Raw genomic sequence first — 25,935 nt, 5'->3', positions numbered from 1 at the left:
TGGGACTGCATTACTAAGCAGCTTTGACTTTACAATGAAGTCCTGGCACTAGAGGAAGTCTCATAGCAAGTGGAATGGTTTGAAGGGTAGAAAGCTGGGAAGCTTCACCTTCTGGTCGGGGGCAGCCTTTAGAAGCTAGAGTTTGATTTTGGTCCTCTTAGTGAACTAAAAGTAAATATTTGAAAGTGTACTGCCTTCATGCTGCCATTTAGTGTTCATTTTAACAGTTTTGTTTTAGCTCTCCCACGTGGATAAGTCTTATTGCCGCTCTTTGATTTGTGTGTGTGTGTGTGTGTGTGTGTGTGTGTGTGTGTGTGTGTGTGTCTAGCTCAGTATCTCGATACTGGTGGTGTTACCAAAATGGGAAATAATCTACCATTTTTTTTTTCTTTCCACTTTTCCTGTTCTTGCTTTTGAAGTGTGCTCACTGCTTACCTACCATATATGTGTTTGAATTCAATACTGCCATGGCTTTTGATGAAGCACTTATTTTCTGTAACTCATTTGAAACTTTATGATTGGTTGCTTTGACTCTGTTTCATTTAGTTCATTTTTTAAATCAATAAGGTACTGGAGAGAGAGAAGAACACTAGCACTTGGCTCAAGAGCTGTCCTGCTGTGATTTCTATGAGAGTTGACAATTTCTCTYGTCTCATTCCTTGGCTTCTCTTCCTCACATAGTCAAAAACTGCTTTTTGTATCCTTAGTTTCCTCATTTGATCTTTACGTATTTTCTCAGAAGCTTGCAATATTTTGTAAACTGTTGCTTAAAATATTACGCTTTATATCTGTCTCTCATACTGTATCATGCTTATAAGGCAAAAACAGAGATGAGAATTGCTAAGATTATAATTGAAATTTTTAGCCTCTCTTTGCTCATGAGTAATTCTCTAGCCTTTTATGTTATTACTCCATCTTTCACCATCCAAATACAACTGTGAACTGAAAGAAAAGATATATTTAAAAAGTGTTTTGAAGTGTTGGATGAAGACATTTCGTTATTCAGATTTAGTTTTCCCTATTTAACACTGTCACTGTTACTTCTTGTTTTTCTTTAAGTATCTAATATTTAGCTACTGAAGGATGAGGATTTTTCTCTTTTGCAAAATAGCCTTTTTATGATTCTGATATTGATGTCAAATCTGGAAAGTCCAAATTCATTTTTATGGTATGCYTTGTATGGTATATACTTGTTAAAGGATTTAGTGCAACTATAAACAGCTTCAGAACTCCCCATAGTGGGGATAAACTGTGAATTATGGACTTGCTAGAATGGGCTATTTCTTTAAGGCAATCTGAACCTTTGTGGCACTTCATAGAGATTTTATAAAGTAAATCAATGTTTGTTTGGAGATCTAAATTGAAGAATACTGCTTTGGTAATTGCATTGTTATTTGCCTTTTCCTGAGCAAATAATCCAAAACACTTAGATGCACTAAACTGCAGTCTTGAGCTTATAACTTCCTAAAAAGAGGATTTAGTTTATCTGGTGTAGGACATTCCTTAGCCTATGAATATGTAAAAGCTAGCAGTAAGCTGCTCTTAAGGCATTTAATATCGTCAGATTTTTATTCCTAAAATCAAAATCCCACTGSCTCACGGTATAAATAGCTGGTACTCATTATATGTCTAACATAGTGGCCTTTCTTTAATAGATCTGGCAGCTTAAAGACTGTATCATTATGCATATTCTGTAGATGCGGAAAGCGAGTATATCATCATCACCTCGCAGGTTGAGGTGTATCCTGGCAGTTTCCTCTCCCGGCCAGGCATAGGTGCCAGGGCTGCCGAGCTGGAAAGCCGTGCTGCTTTTTTATTCAGAAGGGATGTGTTTCAGAAGGCTGTGATGGCCTGGTTTAGTTTTTCCAAATGAATGCAGTACCAGAAAATCCTCCGCTGTGAAGCTCTTTCACACAACATTATCTCCCAGTCTGGAGGAAGAGGGGCATTAAGCTTTCTTTTGGCAACTTCAAAAAGAGCATTCAAAGAACAAGGCTTGATCAGAGTAGGCCCTGGGGTTCTGTGGCTGTTAGCTGGAAAAAAGGACGCAGGCAGGCAGGCAAATTACTGCAGCATTTTGGGGGCACTGTATTTTGTTTCAGAAAAACATGAGGAGCAGCCCAAAAAAGAGTTGTTTAAAAAAAAAAAAAAAAAAAAAAAAAAACACGCAACTGAGAACAAGGGATCTGGAAAAGACTGCATGCAGAGATTTATTAGGCGAAATCTCTTGAGAAATGAAATTAAGAAAAAAGCAACTTGAGAAGAAGGGGCAGTTGCAGTGGCAGAGGTTAGGTGCAATGGCCAGCACCTTCATGYAGCAGAAGGATAAGAAGCGTTTAGAGAGAAATGCAATGCTTGTTGCATCATGAGTTCTTTACAAACCTTAAGATCATATTCATCAGTGGATCTGAGTGTAGAAGAGGTTAGTATCCCTGACCTTATTCTGCTGGGGAAGAAACGGAGGTTTCTGAGTGACTGAAGATCAGATGGGAAATGTAGAGGAAAATGGACACATGCCCGTGATCAATGAGTATGTAGGGATGCAGCACAGTCTTGTAGGAACAAATTTAGAAAGGCTCAGGTGTAAAGAAGGTTGCAACTAGGATACAGAAAGCTTTAAGGAAAGATTTGTTAATATTCGAAGAAGCCCAAGGGAAAATACTGGCTTATTTAACAGGGGTAAAAAAGCACGAGACGGCTGTAGTATTTAATGTCTTCTCTGCTTCCATCTTCACTAAAGGAAAAAGATTGATTTTGGCCAGATRCTGTAACTAAATTAATGTAAACTATAAAATCAGAGCAAAGATCAGGATAAAGAAACATGAATCAGATGTGTTATGAGRCCTAAGGAAAATCATCCTTAAATATTAAAGGAACTAGTGAAAGCATTTTTTTTGAATCATTTGTAATTATTTTTGATCACGTACAGGTGATGGTGGATGTCCCAGAAGAGCGGGGCAAACATAGTACTTGCCTTCAAAAAAGGGAAATAGGAAAAGGGAAGGTTGTTATAAGCCAAACAGCCCAACATGGATTCTCAAAGGAAGACTAGAAGAAATTATTGGTAGTCAGYTTTACAGGAACCTAGTGTATAATTAAGTGTTAAATGCATTTGGGCTGCTTTTGGGCTTTGATTTCTTTTTTGGACTCTGGCTGGAGTTTAGAGTGGAAGCAGCAAATATCAGACATTTGGACTGCAGTAAGACTGTTGACACGGACCTGCATGGCATTCCCATAAGAAAGCTAGGATGTGGCAGACCCCAAGATTAGTGACTATTAACTTCTTATTGTAACCACCCCTCACCTGAGGAAAAATGCTTTTCTCCGAGTTTACCGGCTGCAGTTTACCCCCTTGGTCTGAAAGCTACTGCCCCCTCTTCGCTACTTAATAAATCTGGTAGCTGAACACAAGTGAGCACCTCCCAGGTCACTTAGGTGTCCGCGCACTGTCCTGTACAAAGGACAGCCTAAGCTTGCGGACGGTCTTGGCTCATGCTGGACCTGCTAGAAKCTCTTAGCCTAGAGCCAGTCACCCATGCATGGTCCTGGTGGCATTTCACCAAAAGGCTGACTACAGTAGTTTGCTGTCAAAGCTGGGAAAGTGTTTCACATGATGTTCCCCAAGGACTGGGGCTAAGTCTAGCGTTTTTCTGTATTTCTGACTTAGCTGATTAATCTGAAAATACACTTACAAAATGCATGCAGCTGAGAGGGGCTGCAATTACGGAAATGCAGTAGCCCCTGTTTACCTTGGCTTTAGTTAAGCATTGGTTTAGTACCATGTAAAGGARGAGATAAAAATAGGGATTAGTATGAGAACTACTAAGGTACAATTTACTGTGAGTTGGGTGCATCACTATCTTAGTGAATATGGCCCTTAGTTTTTCTGTGCCCCRTTTCTCCTGTGCTTAAGGAAATAATAACAATTGTTCTTCATCTCATGGAGAATAGGGCAGGTAAATACTAGAGGAATTAAGTGCTCAGATACTGTGTAGAAAAGTAAGTGAGATAAATTTATGTGGGTAAACGTCAGTTAATTTATTTTATAGTGTATGATGGAAGAGTGTTGAGATATATATATATATATATATATATTTAATGATTGTTACAGGACTATAAAATGTTTGAATTCATTCTTGAGGTACAGATTATGTGGCATATTTTAGAGCATATCTCATTAATGAAAAAGTCCTAAAATGCATCACAGAAATATGGTCATAGTATAATACTCTACTACTTTGTGCTTTTGAATGCCACTTCTCCCCCCCCCCCAAAAAAAAAAAAAAAGAAAAAGAAAAAAGAAAAAGTGTTTAAAAATCTCTCTTTCCTTTTTTATTCTAGTGTTACAAACCTTAAATACCGGGGAAGATGTGAGCCCGTGATTTCAAGAACTCTTCAGTTTCTAAATGATCTTTCTGTGGGATATCCTTTTGATTGTATGCGACATACTGTATTTGAAAACAATAAGGTGAAAATTAATATGCACTTTTCTTTTTCCGTAAAGCACATTTTAAAGCCACTGAGGGTGCTGATATCTATCCAGTTTGATTCATCTTTTCCTGTGCATAGTTAACCATTTTTTTTAAGGCTTATATATTTTCACCTACTTCTTATCTGCAAGAGAAATCATGTAACTAGTTGCCTGCAGTCATCCATCCCATTCAAAATCTTCTCAGCGTCGGTAGCATTGGTGAGTACAACAATATTGAGAACAGGATTGATTTATAAACAGTTGAGAACAGGATTGGTTCCCCTTTAAGTAAGATGGGAGGCAAGGGTTAGATTTTAAATGCAAGCCTTTTCATGTGCTTTATCTTTGCCTGATTGCAAGTTCTTTGTGATTTGGTGTCATCGTAGACACGATTTTACATGCAGATTTTTGCTTGGGTTCAAGGACTTTTTGAAATTTTTATCCAAAACATGGATATTAGCTTACTATCTGTTGCAAACCTTCTGTATCTTGTTCTAACGTTAGGTACTGTAAGTTGGAGTGGAGTGATAGCTCTTTGAATTTTCAATGAATTGAGCTAGGTGATTTTTTAAAAAAATGGTAACTGTTTTTACTGTGACAGAATATTTAAAGGTAGCCACAGAAAAATAAAACATTGTTATCTGAACTTATGAAAATCTTCAGTACTGGAATCCTTAGCTGTTTTAAAATAAACACAGCTCTTCAGTTGTTTTCTAGAGGAGATTAGTGTTAGACAAGCAGAGGGGAAAGCAGCTTGAATATTACAATTAATATCATTTTATTCCTCCATAGAACTCTAATCATATGATTATAATGTATTTCCATGTGTTGAATGATGATTGTGTTCCACATTCCATGAGTGCATTTTGTTTAATGAAAATCATATGATATGCACTTTTATATGTTTACTTGAAATACCATTATACAACTAACTTGAAATATTTTAAATACGCATATGTTTGCATTCTCACAGCATCAGAAAATATAGGACATATGAAAGCAAACATTACTGAAGAATTTGACCAAAACAGAAGAGGACACATATTTCATTAATAAGATTTATGAAGGGACTAATGAGCTCTCTCCTCTTTTGCAGAATGTGCTTATTGTTTCATTAAGGTGCGAGACACAAAAATAGCCAAGAAATGTAACATTCTGTGCCTAACTTAAAGTGCTTGATTATTTATTCATGTATGTATATACGCTGAAATAATCAGCCTCATGTTACTACTAAGGCCAGCGAGCATCTAGCATTGCATATTGTCTTGTGGAGGTCTTCAAAGGCTTGTAGTCACCTGCCAGCTTTCAAAAATGGCAGTCAGCRTAGACTGCTGATGCTGCTAATACTTCTTCAAGGCTGTAATGGCTTTGGTAATTTTAGTTTTCAAGTTGCTCAGATTATATTTGCAGTAAAATGTGTTACTGCTCATGAAATAAATATATCAGGACCTAGAGAGGATGCAAAAAGTAGATGTTTAATAACCCAAGCACTCAGAGAATGGAGTTGTTATGAAAATTGAGTTTTTTGCTTTGCAGAAACTTGCTAACTGTTGCAAGAGCAGACTTTCAGGCCTCTATGCATAGTAAGCATATAAAAGCAACAGTGCCTTCATAAGTAGATATCTGAAACCTCAATGTGACATGCTTAAAGACAAGCAAAAAGGGAGATTAACTAAAAACATAAATACCAAAACTGTCTTCAATTATTTTTCAATGGAAATACTTCAAACAAAAATTCTGGGAACGGTAGCTTTGCTGCTTGGATGGGTGGGGTTGTACAAAGAGAGCTTTAATGCCAGTTCACTTCACYGTGATGTTGTATTAGTTAAGTTTAAAATTGTGTTCCCTGGCAAACCATAAAAGATTTCAAAAGTATTAGACACCCACTTTTGTGCTGGAATTTAATATGCAACTTTTTATTGGAAAATAATCGTCCTTGTCTGGCAAAATCCACCATGCAATATTTCTGTTAGTAGGCATAATGCAATAAAGACGGGGAAGGCTATTTATCACTACAAATTTTGAGGATTTCAGGATTCTTTTTATTATTTTAATATATTTCTTTGGTATTAAATCAGAAAAATGATAAATTACACCTGTCGAGGCTGTTTTTCCTTTTTTCCAGAAAATGATGTACAACCCAATTTCACTGGTCATTTTGGCTTTTAAAGATATGTATTTTTTCTCTATAAAAAACTCTACCAATAGTTTTTTTTTTTTAATAATAATACTGAAGTACTTTTTATTTCAAACATATGAAGTAGTTTATAACTACTTTCTGGCATTGCAAACTTTGGCCTTTTCACATTATATTAGTATTTTTAAAAAAGGCATTAAGTATACATTGCTTTGGAAGAAACAGTGTATTTTTAAGATGCTGGATCCAGTGGATCAATTTTCAGTATTTGCTATAGATTAAACTGGGGCAAGCCTGAAAGGTTAAAATAAGAATTTATTTAATTTCAATGCTTGTCCTATATGTAAGTCAGTCATTCTCTAGACCCTCTTAGAAATTGGCATTTTTCTTTTTTATGTATATAAAAATCCTTTTTTTCCTACAGGATAATGTAGAATTAAAACCATAATTCCAGTAACTAGTCTGTATAACAGGAAARAGAAAAGAAAAAAAMMCGACATTATTACCAACAAAGGCAACAAATGATTGGAGCTGGTGTCATGGTTTACATTACTTTCACAATTATTCCAGGTTTGCATATTTCGAAATGTATTAGCCCAATTTGATTTCAAAGCTCAGTTATTTGAATTATAAATCATTATGTCCCTCCTAGCTGATCAGTCGTGAAAGATCTTTGAATTCATTTACATAATGGAATATGTTAGTCGTTCCTTTATGTCTTTGAAGCCATAGTGCTCCCTCATGCATGTTTAGTTCTTTCTAATAATTAACTTTTCCACTGTATGTTTTTGTAGCAAAATAACTACAGTTTCATTGTTATTTTGCTCAGTAACTGAGTATAAAACGTTTTCTCTCTCAGAAATTCTTCATCCATGTGCTTGTTACCCTTACAATGTTAAGAAAGGCGCTCTCTTGTAACAGGAAAAACTATGTAGCTTTGCAGTATAAAATTTCTTTCATTTCTCCAATGCCAAAAATTCTTTGAAGAGTGTTCAGTGACAGATGAGTCCTGTTTGTAATACTTGTTTTAGAGTGGCCAAGGCCATGTCTTGTTCCATTCATTTGATGCTTTCAGTGCTTACGAGTGTTTGGTTTTTAGGTTTTTTTTTTTTTTTTTTTTTCTGAGGCACTCCTGAAAAAGTGAATTAGCATACTTGGATATCACAAAGTCATCGATATCCCTAGCTTACAGATACACAACTGAGTCAGAGAGGAATTTAATTGACTCACTGAAAGCAAATTTATGTCTAGTAAAGGAGAAACAGAAGTCAACAGACCTGAGTCATTACTTTGACTGCTCTTTTGTTCCTTGTTTGCCGACATCTCTCAACAGCAGTGTTTTCCTGCTGTACAAAAGSTCAGAAAGGTGTCAGTGTGGCTCTTATTGGGATACACAGTATTATCTCCTTCTCCCAACCCCACAAGTTTGAGTCACGTGAGAAGGGGAATTAGTATGTCCTCATACTACTAAAGATGTTGTTAATTCACATAGCTAGGAAAGGATGCAGGCTGTGAAACCAACCTTGACTGTTTGRTCTTTGAGGGCTTCAGTAACTTAATTTTGCAAACTCAACTTCTGCTTTAATGCCATATACTTCTTTTTTTTTTCCAAAAATAAATTGTTTGAAAAATACTAAATTTTGTTAGACTTAACTGTTCAGGAAAGCATGCATGTACGCTCTCTACAATGGATGCAGCCAAGGAAATAGGTTCGTCTTGTGTCGTTTGGTCTGCATCTCCCCCTAAGCCTTTGTATACAGGCAGGCACAAAGTGAAGCTCGTCATGCTGGACCAGGGCCAGGCAGCTCCGGTCTAGGAGTTACGTAGCTCTGTTAATGCAATGAGTAGCCCAGGCTAATGCCTTCCTGAAGGCACCTCCAGCGAGAAGCGAAGAATGGTAGCTCAGGCACAACCTTGCATTAATGTAGTTACCTGGTGTCGAGACTGCCACTAGCTTGAATCTAGCCGATTTGAGAAATGGGGTACGTAAATTCCTGCTTAGCAGTGGTCAGTTAGATTGGCTTTGTATTTTATAAATTGAAGAAATGAGGATTCCTGTGAAAGTATCTGTAGATACTTCCATTGTTAGCAGTTGAGAATTCCCTGCTACACCACCTTGTTGCATATTTTGTTTTGGTTCTGAGGCTTTGTGTGTTCTTAAGAGGTTTACGTTCAGTTCTTTTGCATTAGAACATAGTGTATTTTAGTGTTTAACAGAGTTTCATGTATGTGTGTGTAGTATATATACACATACTTATACATATATATGAGGTGCTTTTTTAAACAGCTAAGCAGTGCTGTGATTTTGAGGCTATCACTTCAGGCTGCTACCAGTCCCATTGCAAAGTGACAGCTTTTTCTCAACACAAGCAGAACCCTATTTTGCAAAACTATTGCAAACTATTGCAAAAACTCTCTCTCTCCTTTTTTTTTTTTTTTTCCTTACCATACAGGTAACATGAGGCTGTCTGGAAAAATCCAATACCCTAAGGTATCAGAAACTCTCAGTTTAACTATAAAAGTCATTTAGTTCATTTGTGACTAGAGTATATGCCGTGAAAAGTAATTGCTTTAGTTAGTAGTAGATTATAGTCTTTAATGATGTAAAGAATGTCTCCATGGTATATATTTCTAGGTGAAATTCAAGTTGTTCATTTTTTTAGTGTACATGTTGTTCTTTTTCATAAGGAATTCTCTCCCACTACAAAATTCTGCAAGTCTGTACAATATGATAATGTAATTATACTATGGCAAAGCTGTTATTTCCTTAGCACCTTCTACCTATATTCTCCTAAAAAAACTTGTGAAAATAGAGGCTGTGAAATTCATGCTTCAGAATCACACAGTAAGTTTTCTTACTATATTTTAAAATGTTAATTTTAGTAAAAAGAATTTAGTAGAACACTTAATTTTCATACACTTGTGTTTCAACAGAGCAAGCATTTCCCTTTTTTGGGCATCAKTGATAATTACAATCTGAGTGACCTGAGGTGCCGAACAACGTTCTACACTGCTCTCACTCGTCTTCTCATGGTAGATCTAGGTAAGGTCCACAAGACAGCTGGCTGTCTTTTGCACTATTATAAATTTTAAATGTGTTTAACTTTGAAACATTAATTTATTACATTTAAAACAGCAGTTTAATTCTACAGTAAATCTATTATGGGTGACTTTTAAATCACCGCCTATCAACTTCTGAGGGCTTTGGAGGATTGAGCAATAGCAATCTATTTGTTTGCTGCCATCTCTTGTGGAAATAAGCAAGACACGTTGATTTTTCTGCACAGAAGTGCTTTTTGTACGACATATGAGGTATTTACAGCAAAAGTGTCTGAACAAGAGCTTTAGGTTTCCAGATGACATTACTGATTTTTGTCAGCCTTCCAGTTTCTAGTAGAAAGTTGCTTTTATTTCACTTCTTCGTGCAAGTTCGCAATACACAAAGAGCTCCAGAGTTTTGGTAAGAACATTTACTGGAATTTTGCAGTTCTACCAGCAATAGTTAAACATGCACTTGGGGTTGCCTTCTGAGTTGTCGTCCTTTTGAAACCAGTGAGGTCACACATACCTATAAGGGTATGTACGTACTTTATAGGTAGACGTGATACAGGACTAAGTCACTACAAAGCTAAGCATTGCATTTGGCTATCAGAGTAAAATCCAGAACTGCGACTGCATGCATAGCTCTTCACTGCTGAAGTGGGGAAGGCTTGGCTTGTCAGAATGAACACGGAAACAAATTGCGTGTTAAACAAAAAGCTCATGTTGAAGATTGTCTGAAATTGAGCCCCTGTTCTGATCAGAGGCCAGACTCGGAGTTGTGTCCTCACATAAGGACGGATGCCTGTAGGTGTTCTGAACAGGGACCACTGCTGGAGGCTTCCAGAAAGTAAGAAGAAAAATCTTTGTCGTAGGAGCACGTGCGCTGATTTTCAACCTTGTACAAGGGCTTAATTATGGAGCTTATACACAAAAGAGTGACCCAGAAAGGCATAAGTAAAGAGTAGTTAATACAGCTTTGCTGATAGCGAGTGCCTGTGCTGTCTGCTGCTGCACAGTGCTAAGAAGAGTGGAGTTGGAGACAAGACCAAGTGGTATTCGTCAGCTGTTTCTTAAAGAATAGCAACTGTGAGCTGGACCTACCTTTACTTGCAGTTAAAGCACTTTCCGTACTGGCTCAGTGTCATGTCATTTAAGCAGTCGGTACACTTTTTTTAATGTAAAGTAGGTTGCATATGCAATTTCAGTACCTTTTCCTATAGGAAAAAGTAGATTTGGTAAAAACAAGATCACAAGTGTTAAAAAATTAAATTTCAAAAGAGAGGTTGTGTAAATATATGTCAGACAAACGAAATACAGGCATGTGACGTGATTGGCTACGAATTCATCGAGATCGTTGTGATTCCTCTGGATTAACAGCTCTAGAACACCCAAAATTATTAGGGGTATCTGGAAAAAACATGCATTAATGTTTTGGTTGTTGTCCTTTGTGTTCCTATTCGAATAAGTTTGTGTTTGAGCTAATAGAAAAACACATCTAGAGAAACAAACAGGTAGAAGTTACATTTTAAGATCTAATTAAAGTACACATGAATTGTTCTTTCCATGTGTTTGTGCAAGTATTAAATGACAATATTCTTACCTTACAAATCAAAAGATATTTTCAAACTGTTCAAATCAGCATTTTTAGATGAAAGAATATTGTACCAATTGTCTTCTCCGTTATTTTAATTAAATGAAGAAAAGCTTTATATGAAATCCTTTCATGTGAATCATATATTTAAATAATTTACATGGAAATAAAATTAAAGTAAATTTTATTAGTAATTTGAGAGGTGATCTTTTAAGAAATCGATATAGAAAAATTTTTGGAGATTAGTTGAATACGGTGAATTCAGAATGTTTGCATTTTAAACAATATGCTTTTGGAGTAACTGGCAAAATCAAACCATTATAGGAAGACCAGCAGTATGTTAATTGGTATTTGCTTCAAAATGCACTTTGATTTCTATTTAATAATTTTAATGTTATTTGAATAAGATTAGACTTCAAATTTTTTATATACCCTGAGTTGCATTTTTAATGAAAATGATTTTTTTGGCATTTAGAATTGCACCATGTTGCCCACCTGGTCCATAATCCAAGTGTTCTAAAGTAAACTGAATATTCATTTGTATAAAGTGTGTAGAAACCAAAATTAATGCAAGAGTAGCAGTAAATGTTTTCTTTAGAGAAGAGTTATTATTGGGTTTCATATATTTTAATATATATATTTTTTTTTCTTTTCTGCACTACCAAGAGCAGTAGATGTAAGGTGTAGAAAACGCCTGCAGGAGGTATTGTGCTGGAGTTGTCAGTGCCCTGTACCTGCAGGCATTTGCAGTCGTGCTTACTGCCAGGTCTGCCCAAGTGAAGCAAGTTTTAAACACTTGTGCTGTAAGGCACACGCAAATCTACCGTAACGCACAAGCAGAGCTTCTCGTTTCATTCAGGAGTCAGAGAGAGGATATGTTTGTGCAGTATGAATTAAAGCAAATGAAAAATTTACTGCGGTGGGTTTGCTCTGGGTACTTTCTTCCTTTTCTCATAAATACGGCAGTGTTTGTGATGTGGTTGTGTATGTACTAACTTCTATATGGCTTTTTAAAACTTGAAAAATGTTTGGTAAATAGTGCAATGCTGTGTAGGGATATAACTGTCTCTCTGTCTTGACTGCCTGCGCTGAATTTTAAATTTTCTTATTTTAAAACAAAAATAAAAAAATAGAAAGGATCTCTCCCCACGCCATTTCCAGAACTAGGTGTTTTATTATAGAAGTGATGATTCCTATCAGCTGGTGGACATTCTGGTAGTTCTTTTCTTCCTCTCAACATTTTAATTAGATATGCCGGAGATTTCACCTTCAGGAAGGATTCAACCTCAGTTTGGATGCATACATGTATCTTTGTGGAAGTTGTCTTCTAATGATAAGCAGTATGCCATATGAGATGGAGTATTGTTTTTAAAAACGTAATTTATGTTTCTCCTGAGCACTGTATAAGTGGCAAGTGAGGCCTGATCCTGCTCAGAGCAGTATGCAAGTGACTTCTCTCACACTCTACCTCAGCATGGGACGGTACCACCACAGGGCTCTATCTAAATGATTAGTCCCTTTTTTTTNAAAAAGAAAAAGAGCTGTTAATCAATAAAAGAAAAACAGCTGTTAATCAATATTTGTAGAAATAGAAAATTACAGAATTAGAAAATAATGTATCGCGAACACATTGAGCACAGATTGTGATTTGAAGGCTCCGATGTTCTTGTTAACCAGYATAGTAGCAGTAAGGGAAGGCGTTTCATTTGCTCTCAAGCAGAATCTGGAAAATAAGGTGCAAAAGGCCTATATTAAAAAGAAGCAATTAAGGTCACAAAGCCAAATATTCTGAATTCAGGAAATACTGTAATTGGGATTGTCTGTGCAATTTTAATTTCCTCTCCATTGTAAATGTTTACATTGTCATGAGGCAGTCTTTAATGACAGGGTCACAGTTGTTTCTTTTATTTTACTGGCCTTTTCTGTCTTCCTTATCATTGTATAAGATGACTCAAAAATAGTAGTGGTTTGCTCTTTGCAGTATCCTATGAGGTAAGAAGCTGGAATTATGCCCATTTTACAAGTGGCTATGTGAGATGCAGAGACTAAATTGTAAAACTTAACGCTAACGTTKCACAACGAGACACACAAAAGGCTCCTGCTAACTTCAAGTTCCAACTCTAGCGTGCTCAGCAATTCTGTTTATCTAGCCAGAATGTACCAGACCTATAATCCAGGGAATAACCATGCAGAAATAAGAGAATCTTTGGGAATCAGGGCATGGGAATGGTCATACTGTGTTGGATCCAAGAGCAGTCTAGTCCAGAGCTGTGTCTTCGACACCAGCTAGTTACAGATGCTGAGGAGAGAATGTGCAGAACTATTTCTCCAGTGTGCTATCCCAGACTTCACTTGCCAATGAAGAGAGAGGGAGAGAAGCCCTATAACAAAGAGCTCTTCAAAAAACATAAATTAAGTTTGTGCTCTGAATTACCCTCTAGAGGAATCTGCATGTGAGAGGCTAGCTACGGTGGCTAAGGGCCTAAGGATAAGTAGTATGAGTACCTATCCCTGCATAATTGCCACCTGGAAGAAGTTTGCTTTTTTTTTCTTTCTTTCTTTTTTTTTTTTTTTTTTTTTTTATATAGTTACTTATTCAACATCTTGTCAGGGGAAAGAAAAATCCGGTCTTCCAGGTTATCTTTCAGCTGCTTTACAATGAAAACAAAATTTTTTTCATTGTGTATATCTTGCTTCATTTATTCTAAATTCAGTCCTCTAGAACAAGTGACACAGCAATATTATACAAATAACCCTTACATAGTCCTGCTTTATCTCTAGAGTGGCTTCAACCTGCATGCTAAATAGGCAGGAGGTAGAAAAAAAAGCATGTGATCATAAAAGATTGTGATTGAAATGTTGTGCACAAAGGATACATGTGAAAGGGTTTCATTTATTGTTGCAGTCTTAATTCTGGTATTTCCTAACTGTTGAGTCTTGATTTTCTAACATGGATATTCTTCTAGGGTGTTGAACAAATGTTATCAGAAGAGCAGAGAAAGCAAAAATATGAAAAAGAGGAAGATGCGGAACACACACTGTCTGGTCTCGGATACAAGTTGCTTGTAGTGAAGAATTTATCTTGGTTGTTTATAGCACAGTAAAAATACTTCAGACCTCTTTTTTTTTTCCTGTAGGTTTTAGTGAAAGTTCCCATGATGTCAGTGAGATTTTTCTGTGAAAACCTCAGAGCCTGACCATACTGAGCAACGGTGTGAATCATGTTTTTGTGGGGTTGTTCTGGTTTGTTTCCCTGTAGGTGAAGATGAGGATGAGTTTGAGAATTTCATGCTCCCCCTCACAGTTTCGTTTGAAAGCGTGACTCGGATATTCAACAGTAGTTTTGAACAAGAAGAGGCAAAGGTAAGTTTATTTCAGTGATAGGGGAACAACTTATTACTTACGGGAAACATTAACAGTGGGCAGGCATTTAGAATTGCTATTCCTCTTCTGTCTATCTGTCTCTCTTGACATGTATAAATATATGGGTGTATGCATGTGTAAATTTAGGACTGTAGATAGCAGAGGTACAACAGCTATGAATGACTATTCCAAAATAAACCTCGTACAATTACTTGATAAAGGCCTTGAGATTTTTCAGTGGCTTTACAGATCAGTTGCACTCATTTGAGCCCCATTTATAATCAAAGGGGCAATTTTTTCTTCAATGGTAGTGGGTCTGTTTCGTATGCAGTATTCCTCTTTTCCATGCAACTGTCCTGTTTGTATACATTAACATATTTATTTGGGGGTATAAGGAGACATGTTGTAACACACTTGATAAAACACTGCTGCTTTAAAGTATTTTTTCAAACAAGAATTTATTATATAAATCAAGACTTTATTAAATGGCTGGGCATATATGTATAAATAGGAACTGGTCTTGAAGTATTGCATCCTTAAACTGAACAAAGTGATTAGGATAACTGATAGCTAAATAAGGTTTTTATGTGCCTGTGGGAGCCATATTAGGATTGATTTGACAAGTCAGTTCAGCTGTGGCAACAGTCATAATATCTAACACAACATTATGTTTTATTAGTAAAATCCTTAAGTGTAGCAAGCTGTTTGTGTCAAAACAACAGTATATTTTAGGGAAGAAAAAGACTTGCTAGATAGAAGCCGCATCATCAGGGATGATAATACATTAGAGCAGCATTGCATTAAAGAGATCCCCTTTTCCTGGTACTGAATAAGCAGTTAAGAGTGCACACTGGAGTGCTCGCTTCGGCTACGCAAGGTAATTTGGAAGCCCTAACAGTGATGTTTAATTTGCTCTTTTGAAATATGATGGAAACTTAAATACTACATCATCATTTCTTATCCATTCTCATTCTTAAGAAAATAAGCAGATGTACTAAAAATATTTAATATATAATTTATCTGCAATACATCTCTGACATTACCAGAAGATGCCTAGCTCACAGTAATTACTTGAATTAAGTTAATATATGAAAAAGGTACTACTTTGGCTTATTTCAACAATTGCTTACTCAGGTTTCTATATTTGTTATTGCTTTATGTATTTAATTTTTTCTCTACTTCTTGCTTACTTAATAGACATAGTTCGTCTCTGCAGGGTTCATCTTTTATATTTTCAAGTTATAAATTTTAAAATTAGACCAAAAAGGTAATTTGATAGAATTATCCTTCAATCAGAAATTATATTTACCTCATGTGAGGAATCAGTTCTGCTAAGATTATTTTGCTGTTGTCTTGTCTCGTTTGCTTGAAACCATCGTAGCAGAGAAATTTTAATGGAGTGCCAGTGATATATTCCTAAACTAGCAAGTTCTTAACGACCCTGGAAAGTGACTGCTTGATTACACTTTAACGGTATTTGCAAATAAAATCACAAGTAATTAAGGGGAAATCTCCAGGCTTTTGAGCAAGTTTGATGCATGATAACTGCCTGATTCCGCTTCATCTAGAGTAATGCTGTGTAGACAAGAGCTACTGAGATCAATAGCAACATAATGATAGTGGCAGAATTAAGTGAGTAACCTGAGAACTGTGTCTTCAAAATGCATGCAGCTGCCACAAGCCAGGGCCACACAGTGCACTCCGTGCTTCCGTCCTAAATGTTCATCAAAAGACGCCCTGCAGGAAAATGGAGTTAGATGCTCTTTATTGCTGATCGTGTCTCTTGCCACATTTATCAGGGAAATTGGATTAGCAGTTGGCAGCTGCAGGTAGACAAGGTTCTGCAGTGATTAAATATGCAGCTTGGCTGCATTTGTTGTGACAGACCTTTAGTAAATTCTACTGTAAGCACCATCTGTCTAATTTGTATAAGGAAAACTTGGTGCTTTAAGCTACTGATAAAGAACTAAATCTGTTGCTTTATCATAAACAAAACTTTTGCTCTAAATTCTCTTAAAGGTAATTTATTAGGTTAAGCTGTTTTTCTATCATGATGAATAAATAATACGTGCAGAAGTGCTTTCAGGTACTTCATTTTGCAAGTGCTGAAAACAAAAACAGTTCAGTTCTTCAATAAAATGTTTAGTATTCTGATCCACAGGGAAATGACACTGTTAAAATATCGCTATGAAAATGGTCCAGGACTGCCAAATTCATTTAATTTGTGGTTTTTACTAGGACWTTCTAACTGGCTAGTTTGGGGAGTTTTGAGGGCTTTTAAAATGTTTCTGAAATAAGCCATTGAAAAACAATCACAACAAGGGAACTCTTTCATTTTTTAAACACATTTATAATCATCAAATCTGCATACAAAATATATGCTTAGGTTTCTTTTCCAGTGAGATCAAATATAACTGGCTTAAGTAATTATTATGCACTTTTCTTTTTCTCCTGCTTCCTTCCTCACTTTTYTATACAAATAGGAAAAATGTCTAATATTAAAAAGAGTGTGTGGTTCTCTCTTTTTTTTTTTTTCCTCTGAATTTCTGGTTTGCCCTGACGATCCATTCGCTAACGTATCACCCGGCTGGCTTGCATCTTAGGAGACTTTGCATGACGTCATTAGGTTAGATAAAAACGCACAAAAAGAAGTATCGGAGGGAAAAGCAGTTAAATAGCAACATGCTATCTTTAGCTGGTTTGTAGAAACTCCGTGCTGTTAAATTATTTAAAATCCTTGATTTTCAGCTTGCACACATTAAAAGTTTTCACACTAAGTGCCAAATGTTGCAAACAGCACTTTAACAGAATGATTTTGCTTTGATCCCTGTAGCAGTTCCTGAATAATTTATCACAGGTTATTGCCTTAATTCTGGAGAGGGATAGAGCAATAAAGGCAGATGAAAACACTCCAGTTGAAACACCTTGGGGCCTGCTCATTCCTCTGACACGGCTCTTTTGTTGGAACTATTTAGAGGTTATTAAGACGTGTCTCCAGAATTAAGAGTATGCTGTAAGGATGAAGACAGCCATCTTAATTCTGAAGACAAAGCGCAATGACCCCCCTCACCTTTTTTTTTTCCCTCTTCCCCCTCTGTTGTTATTATATCGTAGAATTATGAGGGTAATATTCTGGCTGCAACCGGTAGTGCCACTACAGTTAAGGGTCTGTCAGGCTCCGCCTGGCTTGGCTTGCGCCAGGCCCGCGGTGGCAAGTCGCAGGCCTGGGTTACTGTTGCGGGGGGGGGGGATTTGGTTTTTTTACTCCCCCCGCAAATATTTAGACCCAAATAGCAACGTTTCTCCAAATGGGTTTATTGTAATGAGCCTGAAGGAGGCCTGCCGCCCTGAGGTCCGGGGAAGGGCCTTGTGGCGCTGGACCGAGTGGCCCCGTTTGGGAGGAAGGGCGTGCGTGAAGCCTCGCGCCCCGACGGGCTCCCCTCGCCGGCTTTTGCGCGTTCGCTGCTCTTTGCCTCCGATCTCAGTCGTTGCAGGGCGTTGCTGGTGCTGCCGTCAGCTCTCCCTTTGCCCYGGACGTGGCTGCTCTTCGCTTGTGAATGAAGCAGTGGCTTAATGCATTATTCAAATTACTCTGCTAAGTTCGCAAGGCGCTTTGAACCCCGCAGGGGGATGGCTTAAAAGTAGATGTACAAGTGTGTAATACTGTTTATCGTTAATAATTTTTATGCACGTAGGTGCTGTTTGAAACCACATAGTGGGCTAATAAACCTGAACGTCTCAGGAGTTCAGTATTTCTTCCGTCAGCTCTTGTTAAATGTGATTTGAGCAAGCATGATACCTGGCGTGATTTTGGCTCCTATTGGAATTAAAATTATTTTGTTTTACCAGCGACTTAGACAGAGCGGAGTTTATCTCGGGGTATCGTAGCGTTGTATCYGCTGTTGGGAGCTTGCGTTGTTTCCTGAAGCTGAGTTCCAGCGGATAACATCCACCTCGCCGAGCTCACTGGGATTTCMCGGGGCAAGAGCATTACGGAGCTTTATAGAGCGAGTTTGTTTCTTAAGAGTAGTGCCATTAGTAGTTCTCATTAAGTGTTCTAATAAAAATATCAGAAATTAAAGAATGTAGACCAAGAAATCTAGTTAATGCAATAGTTGGTCTTCTTTCTCTGGACTTTCATACTCAAACGGTGTCTGACATGACCTGGTGCTTGTGTAGGTTCCCGCAAGGTCTGGGACCACGGCTTAAAGAAGGTCGCACGTCCGCTTTTATTGAGTAGTTTTTAAAGTCTCACAACTAAACCGTTTCCTACATGCATTTGCAGAAGAATGTTTTCTTACTACCGGTTGTTTCTTTGAAGAAAAAAATAAGCGTGTTAGAGGAATATGCATTTGGTTGCTTGGCTGTTCTAGAGGCCACAGTAAGATGGTGGGTTTCTTCTCTCTGAGGACATCCTCAACCAAAAGCAAGTTCATTCCTGCCCRGGAGCTGCAGCTCCCTGGCTCCAGCCTCGTCTCTGCAGTCCCGCTTGTGTCCTTTGCCGTACCTGGAGAACCGTGAGCAGTCTGGAAAGATTTCTCTTCATCTGCCTTGTGTGTATATATGTGTATACACATATATGTGTGTGTACATATACGTATGTACATACACACACACATAGGTATGTGTAGTGTTGCATCTTGGCATCCCTTCCCAAAGAAGTATAAAATGTTATTGCCTGGCTCTTAGATTTTTGTTTTGTTTTGTTTTGTCTTGTTTTTTTTTGTTTTTTTAACTTTTGGCCAATGTATCTGCTAAATAGTTATTTTCTGTGTGGACGAAATATATGAAGTATAGAAGTATAGATGAATATAAGGTTACAGTTGTATATCCCATCCTCTCTGTATTGAACACTTCCTCTCTGGTGGTTTCAAAGTCCCATTAAAGTTAATGAGAGTTGAGACCTCTGAGCATCTTGCAAGTTCAGGCCATTTCACTGCACAACAGAACGGAAATGCAAATATTAAAATRTTCCTAGCAATCTCACCAGTGTTTGATAGCAAATCCAATTTATTCTCAGATAAATCTATGTGCATTCAAGTCCCTTGAACTAATGTGTCTGCATGTGAAAAGTAGAAATGAGCCCTTGTTGTAAGGGTACATTTAACAGTTTATCAAGGAATCAGCCATAATTTTTATGTGATCAAATTTTTRTGTGATCAATTAAAGTTAGTATATGAATCTTACCTTTCACATTCCTCGACCTAAAAATATTACATTATCCCCAAATGCTATATATCTGAAAGTTTTCTATGTATGTGCTCTATGCCATGCTTCTGTTTTGTTTTTTACCAGCCTCTGCAATACTGTGGTATTTCATAATGAAAAAAGGGCAAACCCCAGCTGTACCACATGGATAAATTTTATTTATACTACTTAGTTGTCCAAAAAAAATAATACTTAGGCCTAAATATATTGCAAAGTTTCTCTTTTTTTGAATATTTTTTTCTTGCTAGTGGTTTGGTATTTTTACTGATTTCTGTTMATTTTCCTGAAACAGCTCTTAAGTAAGGGCTAATTATCTATATATAAAACATTATTTACTTTAGAGCTTGAAGGATTCTGAACCCATTTTTCAGTCATTTAAGAAAAAAACATGTTTTCATCTTGGAATTAATATAGATAAAGAGATTTTCATGGTCTTCTGTTAATAAAAAAAAATAAAGYCATTTTTTGAAGAAACCTACCTTGGAAAATGACTTAAAAAAAAAAAAAGTGTACGAAAATAACAGTACAATAGGGATCTCAGTGTAATCTTAATTGTAGCTTCTGAGTATCAATTAGCCTTACACCKCATTTAAAATATTACAAACTTAAATTCACATTTTATTGTTATTGTTGCTTTTGATATATTAATCCAGGAAGCACTTTTAAACTTTAATATGCAGTATTCATATATTACGTTTTAATTTGCATTATTCATTAGTAGTGTATATTGAATAATCAAAAGCATTTCCAAAGCGTTTTGCTAGTGCTACCACTGCAAAACTCGTGGAAACCCTGGTTGTTAAAAGAATCTTTGTGTCTCTATGGAAGAGGGCTTGAGCGAGACATTTAAACTAATGAATCAAAATCAGATATGTGGTCATTATTGGCTGATTATTACTCCATCTGCTCTGTGCTAACGTGAAAATCAATTACTGTGTCTCTTCCCCACTGACAGCGTATGTTGATCGGGCTGGCAAGAGACCTTCGAGGGATTGCCTTTGCGCTGAACACAAAGACCAGCTACACCATGCTGTTTGACTGGATGTATCCTTATTACCCGGTGACAATACCAGCTCTGTGCACAGAGGGACACCAGGCCCCTTGCATTAGTTTAATAGGATGGCACAGCGGGGAAGAGGAAACAAAGCTAAATGAACTAATGTGTAATCAGCTAAAATTACAGCACAATGGCAACCGTGCAGTTAGCCGGGAAGGACCGCRGAGAGGTCACTTTTCTGGTGTGTCACACTAATAATCTAGCAAACATATCCAAACAGTTTCCCCCCACCCATGAGTGCGTAACGTTTTGATTAAAAAGATGATAATTAAAAAGAAAAGCTGCATCTTTGATTCAAAACGCAATGTACCTACATTTGGTTCAACATCAAAAGTGTTTTTTTTAAAAAAAAAAAGTGCTATCCGGGGAGATTTGTCTTTCTGGTGTGAAYCATGTCTTTAATTTAGTCAGTTACTTTCTATTTATGTCAACTTTATTAATATCGCAACACCTGCAGTCATCCTGATCAGCAGAAAATGGGCAGCCTCGGAAAACAAAATCAAAATCTTTAGATTGTAGTTTTCCRTGGTAAGTAATAGTAAGGAGACTGAGTTTGCTTTCCAGTATTGTGTACGTTTTTCCTGGTATGCCAAGGAACACAGTAATACTCATGAATATTTTCTTAATGCTGTAGAAAAATATTTTATATTTTTCTGAGTACGGTAGCTATAATTTTCTCTTTTCAGGCCCAGAGTTATGTTAGTAATAAGCTATGAAACATACAATGAAAGAAATATGAAAATAGTGGTTTTATAATTTAGGTCTCCCAAAGCTGTCAGTTGTATGTTTGTTTGTTTTATGGACAGAAAAGATAACATACAAGTACAGTTGGATGCTTCATTAGAAATCAAACTTTTAAAAATATTTTTATTTTAAGCCGATAGTGAAAGTCAACTGTTTGCTAATAATACCTCTGGAGCAGAAGGAAGCGTGTGTCCGCGTAGCCTTGCGATGAGAAAACTACCCCGAGCAGCCCGCAGGGCCGTACCGCAGAGGCTGCCCCGCGCTGCGAGCCRCCCGCGGGTGGTGGGACCGTGCAGCTAAGCCCGTTTCCAGCACTTCGCAAGCCTGCGGGTGGCTCAGTCCCGGTGCAGGCTCTGATTGCGTGACTCAGCTTAGAGGAAGAAAGTCCAAAAAAAAAAAAAAAACTGTATAGCCTTAATTTCCCGTAGAATTAGTGGGAAATATCGCTTAGTTTCAGTTTTAGAGGACTGGAGAAAAGATATGCTGAAATCACACTGTGAATTAGGATCTCATTTGTTAGTGGGCACCATTRGGGTAGGTTTAACTTTATTAGTACTGTCTGTACTTGTGTTTCTCTAAAAATTAATAATAAAACCTGGAAGATGTGTGAAAGTAGTTTATTTAATTTGGCCTAGATAATGAAAATAGATCAGGATTGCTTACGTTTCAAATTCATTTTACTTTTTTTTTCCTACTAAGGGTGTCRTGCCTCATCTTCTGTGCAGAACCACAAATTTCAGTTGCTGGAGGAGAAATAACAGTGACTGACCTCCTCTCCATTTGAAAGAAATGGATTCAAACCCATGGAGGGGTTTCTTAGGCGTAGATCCAGGATATCTATTCCTCAGGACCCTTTCCTGATTTCTTTTTTAATCATTTATTACTTCCATCTTATTAATTAATTCTATTAAAAAAATTAGCCAGCCTCCAACTTTTGCACTTTGTTATTCTATATTAACAATAAAAATAGATGAAAATGTATTTTTTTTGTAATTAATCCACCCAAAGATCAGACTTTCTCAGTTTTGTTTCCCGTGCACAGGTTCAGAAATTCTTTCCTTATCACCTTTGGCTATAAAGAATAAGTGCATGCTTCTGCTCAGTGGATTTCACCTCATTTGGCTGAGTTCAGCTTCATCCAGGTATTGATCCAGAGCATTATAGTACAATAAGCTGCTATTATCGCAGCTTGTATTTACTGTATATAAAGACAGAAAGGTAAATGGGAGGGGAAGAGCTAGAAGGAGGGGAGTGTCAAATACTGCTTTATTGTACTGTTTATGTGTCCTCGATTAACACTTTTTTTTGTAGTATTAAATATAGCATCAGAAACTTAAAATTGGTTTTAATACCAAAGAAAATATGTTTTTTCAAACATTTTTTTCTGTAATATTTGAAGCCCTACGATTTCAGTACTGAGAATAGCAAATACAGAATATTAGCAGAAATAAATCTGATTTACGTAACTTGTATTTGCTAAATACCTAAGCAATACAAAGAGACAAATGATAAAAAGCTGAGCTTTTAATACTATAGAGTGATGTTTATTCTGTAGTGAAGATAGTTATTAGAAATTGTCACTTGTAAATCAGTGGTAGAAGAACATACTGATAAACTTTTCAAGTGATCTTGAAATCTCTGCCATAACAAAACAAATTGCACTCTGATCTCTCAGGAGAGAGAGAGATTCCACTTTACTCCACTACTGACCCAAGTGTTTGGAATTTAAGTTTTGTCCAGCAGATGGCAAAAACGAGCAGAAATGATTTGCTGTAAGTCATTTTTTTTATTTTAAGCTGTTGTATCCCCTCTTTTACCATTATGAAAGAGATACTAGGATCGTGGTTTAGAGGTGAATTGTCAGGTATGCTGAAGCTGCGCTAGATTGCCAAATAGGGCTGTTTTGTAGCAGGCTTGCTTATACTAATTGAGTTTCCCTAGCAAATCAGGCTCCTTGGAAAAAGGCCAAAGGCTTTTCATAATTGTATTGACAAGAAAATGAATATGATAAATGGTGTTCATTCAGCTGAGACAAGATTTATAGTTTTCCTCTGGCAAGGGTTGAAGAGAAAATACTTATAATAATAGTAAAATTTGTTTTAAAGTTGTATTAGGTGATGTCTCAAAAAACTTCATTAAAATATTTCCAAATATTTTAAGCAGTTTCAGATGTTAAGTATAGCATCTTCCCAAAGTGTTCTACTAATGAAAGATGAAGAAAAGCATACAAACAAAACAAAAACAAAAAATCCCTTGGATATGAAAGTCATTTATTCTTCCTGAAATATTGGTATGTCAACCTGTCAATGATGATTCCAGTACCGCAGCTTTGGAAAGTTTATTCGCCTTTTGTATTCACAAAATGCGGTCTCTGTAATTTGTAGGTCAGTTGCGAACATGCAGGTGTGACCTCAAAAAAACGTATGCCAGTTTGAGTAGAAGCAAAATCTGTTTTTATTTACAGTGATCATTCTACTCATATTTCATTCTACTGTTTACTCCAAGACTACTTGGGTAAAATGTTGAATGTTTAATCWGTTTTCTACTGTGCTAATGTCAGGCTGAAGTCTCAGATCCTTGGTCTTTGCAGTCAGGTATGTCCACTGAGATTCAGTTACGAGTTCAAGGCAATAGTCACCTTTTTGTTACTTAGATAGTAACCCACAGGCAATTTTTTCTCTGTTGCATCTAGTTGGCTGTCAGTATTTAAAGGCTTTTGTTGTCTGTAAAGCAGAGAAGTTGCAATAAGAAAATGGGCTGCAAGGATTAAATTCCTAGGTTAACTCAGGGTTGCACTCAGCCAGATGCCACACAGTATGTATGTGTGAGGGCATGAAATTGTTGAAATTGTGTGCCTGTATAGAAATGTCTATACATGTAGATATCTAGATACAAAGTTGATAGAGAAGTGGTTTGTCACTGGGGTGATCTGTCTAGTAGTCATTTCAAAGTTCCAATCGCCGTTGATATTTGGGTATCTGAGTATATACTTTTTCAGATGTGACTCACTCTAGAAAAAACAGAACAATCTTTTCCCCAAACCACCATTGTTACTTACTTATACAAAGTTGTATCATGTTTCTTCACAAAAAAAAAAAAACAATGTGTGGTATTAAGATGGCTTGTTCAAAATGATTTTGTTTTTGAAGAAGTTGAAATTACAAGTTTACATGTTTTAAGCACTCAGAATTAAGTGCAGACTTGAAAGGACCCATCAGACAGCTGCAGAGATTGAAGTTGCCTAATCACAAGAGAAGAGGAGGACACATTTTCCCATAAACAAGGCTATCTGATCGGTAATCTGTTTGTAATACCTGTTACTGTTAGTTGTATTGATGTAAACCTCAGCACCAGGCACTTTGTATTCCTTCCAGCTTGAATGGTAAAACTGACTTCTCAGGTTTAGTTCATGCGTTGGCCAGATTCATTGAAGCTTGTGGTTTAAGTCACTTCAAAATAACATTGTATGTTAAAGCCAATTTATTTCACTTCTTGGATTTTTACAAAATAATGAATTGTCGAACCRTTTCTGTTGACCCTACCTTTTATAAAACTATGGTTTCTAGCCTTTACATGTCAATGCACAAATCTTTGAATGAAGGCAGCCAGTTGTATTGAATATGTTGGCCACCTTCAATACTGCTGACTGATCTTTTGGTTGTAGGGAGATGCTGTCATGTTACTCTCCCTTCCCTCCAAAGTCTGAAAAGGCAATTGCTTCCTAGCCCATGCAGGTCTAAAAGAGGGCTTTGCAGCATCCCGTCGCGTCCCAGTTGTGTATGTTAGGCTACTAAGAAGGCCAGGGAGGAAGCATCAGGGAAAGGAGTAGCACAGTTCTGTACCTTACATGACATCTGCTGTGTTTTGAGCATCTTGATCATCATCTGGTTGAGAGTGAGCCAAACTGGGAGTCCATTTCAGAAGAAATGGAAATGGCATTAGCGAGTTTATAAAGGTATAAGAGAGGTGACAGGGATCATGTGCGCCCTGGAAGGGTATTTTAGGTGAATGGGATTTGGATTATTGCTGAATAGCTCTACCTGGTGTAGAATTTACCAGCTCTACCTGGTGTTAAATTGTCCAATTTAAAATGTAAAGAAGCCCCCAAAGGAGAAGAAGACAAGATCTAAAACTCTATTTCATGTCAAAAGTTTACTTCTGCTGTATATAATTTATACTTCCAGTGTCTTGAGCAGTTGACAGCAAAAATGCACAAATCTTTAGATATCTCAGACAGCAGTAGCCAAAATGCCTTCTTTCTCCATAGCACTGTCATTCACCAACCATACCATGTCTGGTGGCTTTAGCATCCACCAGAAGAG

The 25,935-nt window shown here is 36.9% G+C and overlaps 1 protein-coding gene across 1 annotated transcript in view; it reads left to right on the top strand.

Annotated features, from left to right (window-relative positions):
• Nucleotides 1–25,935, top strand: part of RANBP17 (RAN binding protein 17) — a 161,363-nt gene that overhangs the window by 90,553 nt on the left and 44,875 nt on the right. The window contains exons 16-20 of the mRNA XM_085299592.1: nucleotides 4,342–4,415; nucleotides 9,383–9,453; nucleotides 9,543–9,651; nucleotides 14,501–14,604; nucleotides 20,768–20,856. Of these exons, the coding sequence (XP_085155718.1) occupies nucleotides 4,342–4,415; nucleotides 9,383–9,453; nucleotides 9,543–9,651; nucleotides 14,501–14,604; nucleotides 20,768–20,856 (447 nt within the window). The remainder of the gene's footprint in view (nucleotides 1–4,341; nucleotides 4,416–9,382; nucleotides 9,454–9,542; nucleotides 9,652–14,500; nucleotides 14,605–20,767; nucleotides 20,857–25,935) is intronic.

Source organism: Rhea americana, unplaced genomic scaffold, assembly GCF_003343005.1.
Source record: "Rhea americana isolate MKP2758 unplaced genomic scaffold, rheAme1 scaffold_150, whole genome shotgun sequence".
Classification (NCBI taxonomy): Eukaryota; Metazoa; Chordata; class Aves; order Rheiformes; family Rheidae; genus Rhea; species Rhea americana.
Note: the sequence above shows the minus strand (reverse complement) of the source record. Positions and strands in the feature narration are given on the sequence as shown.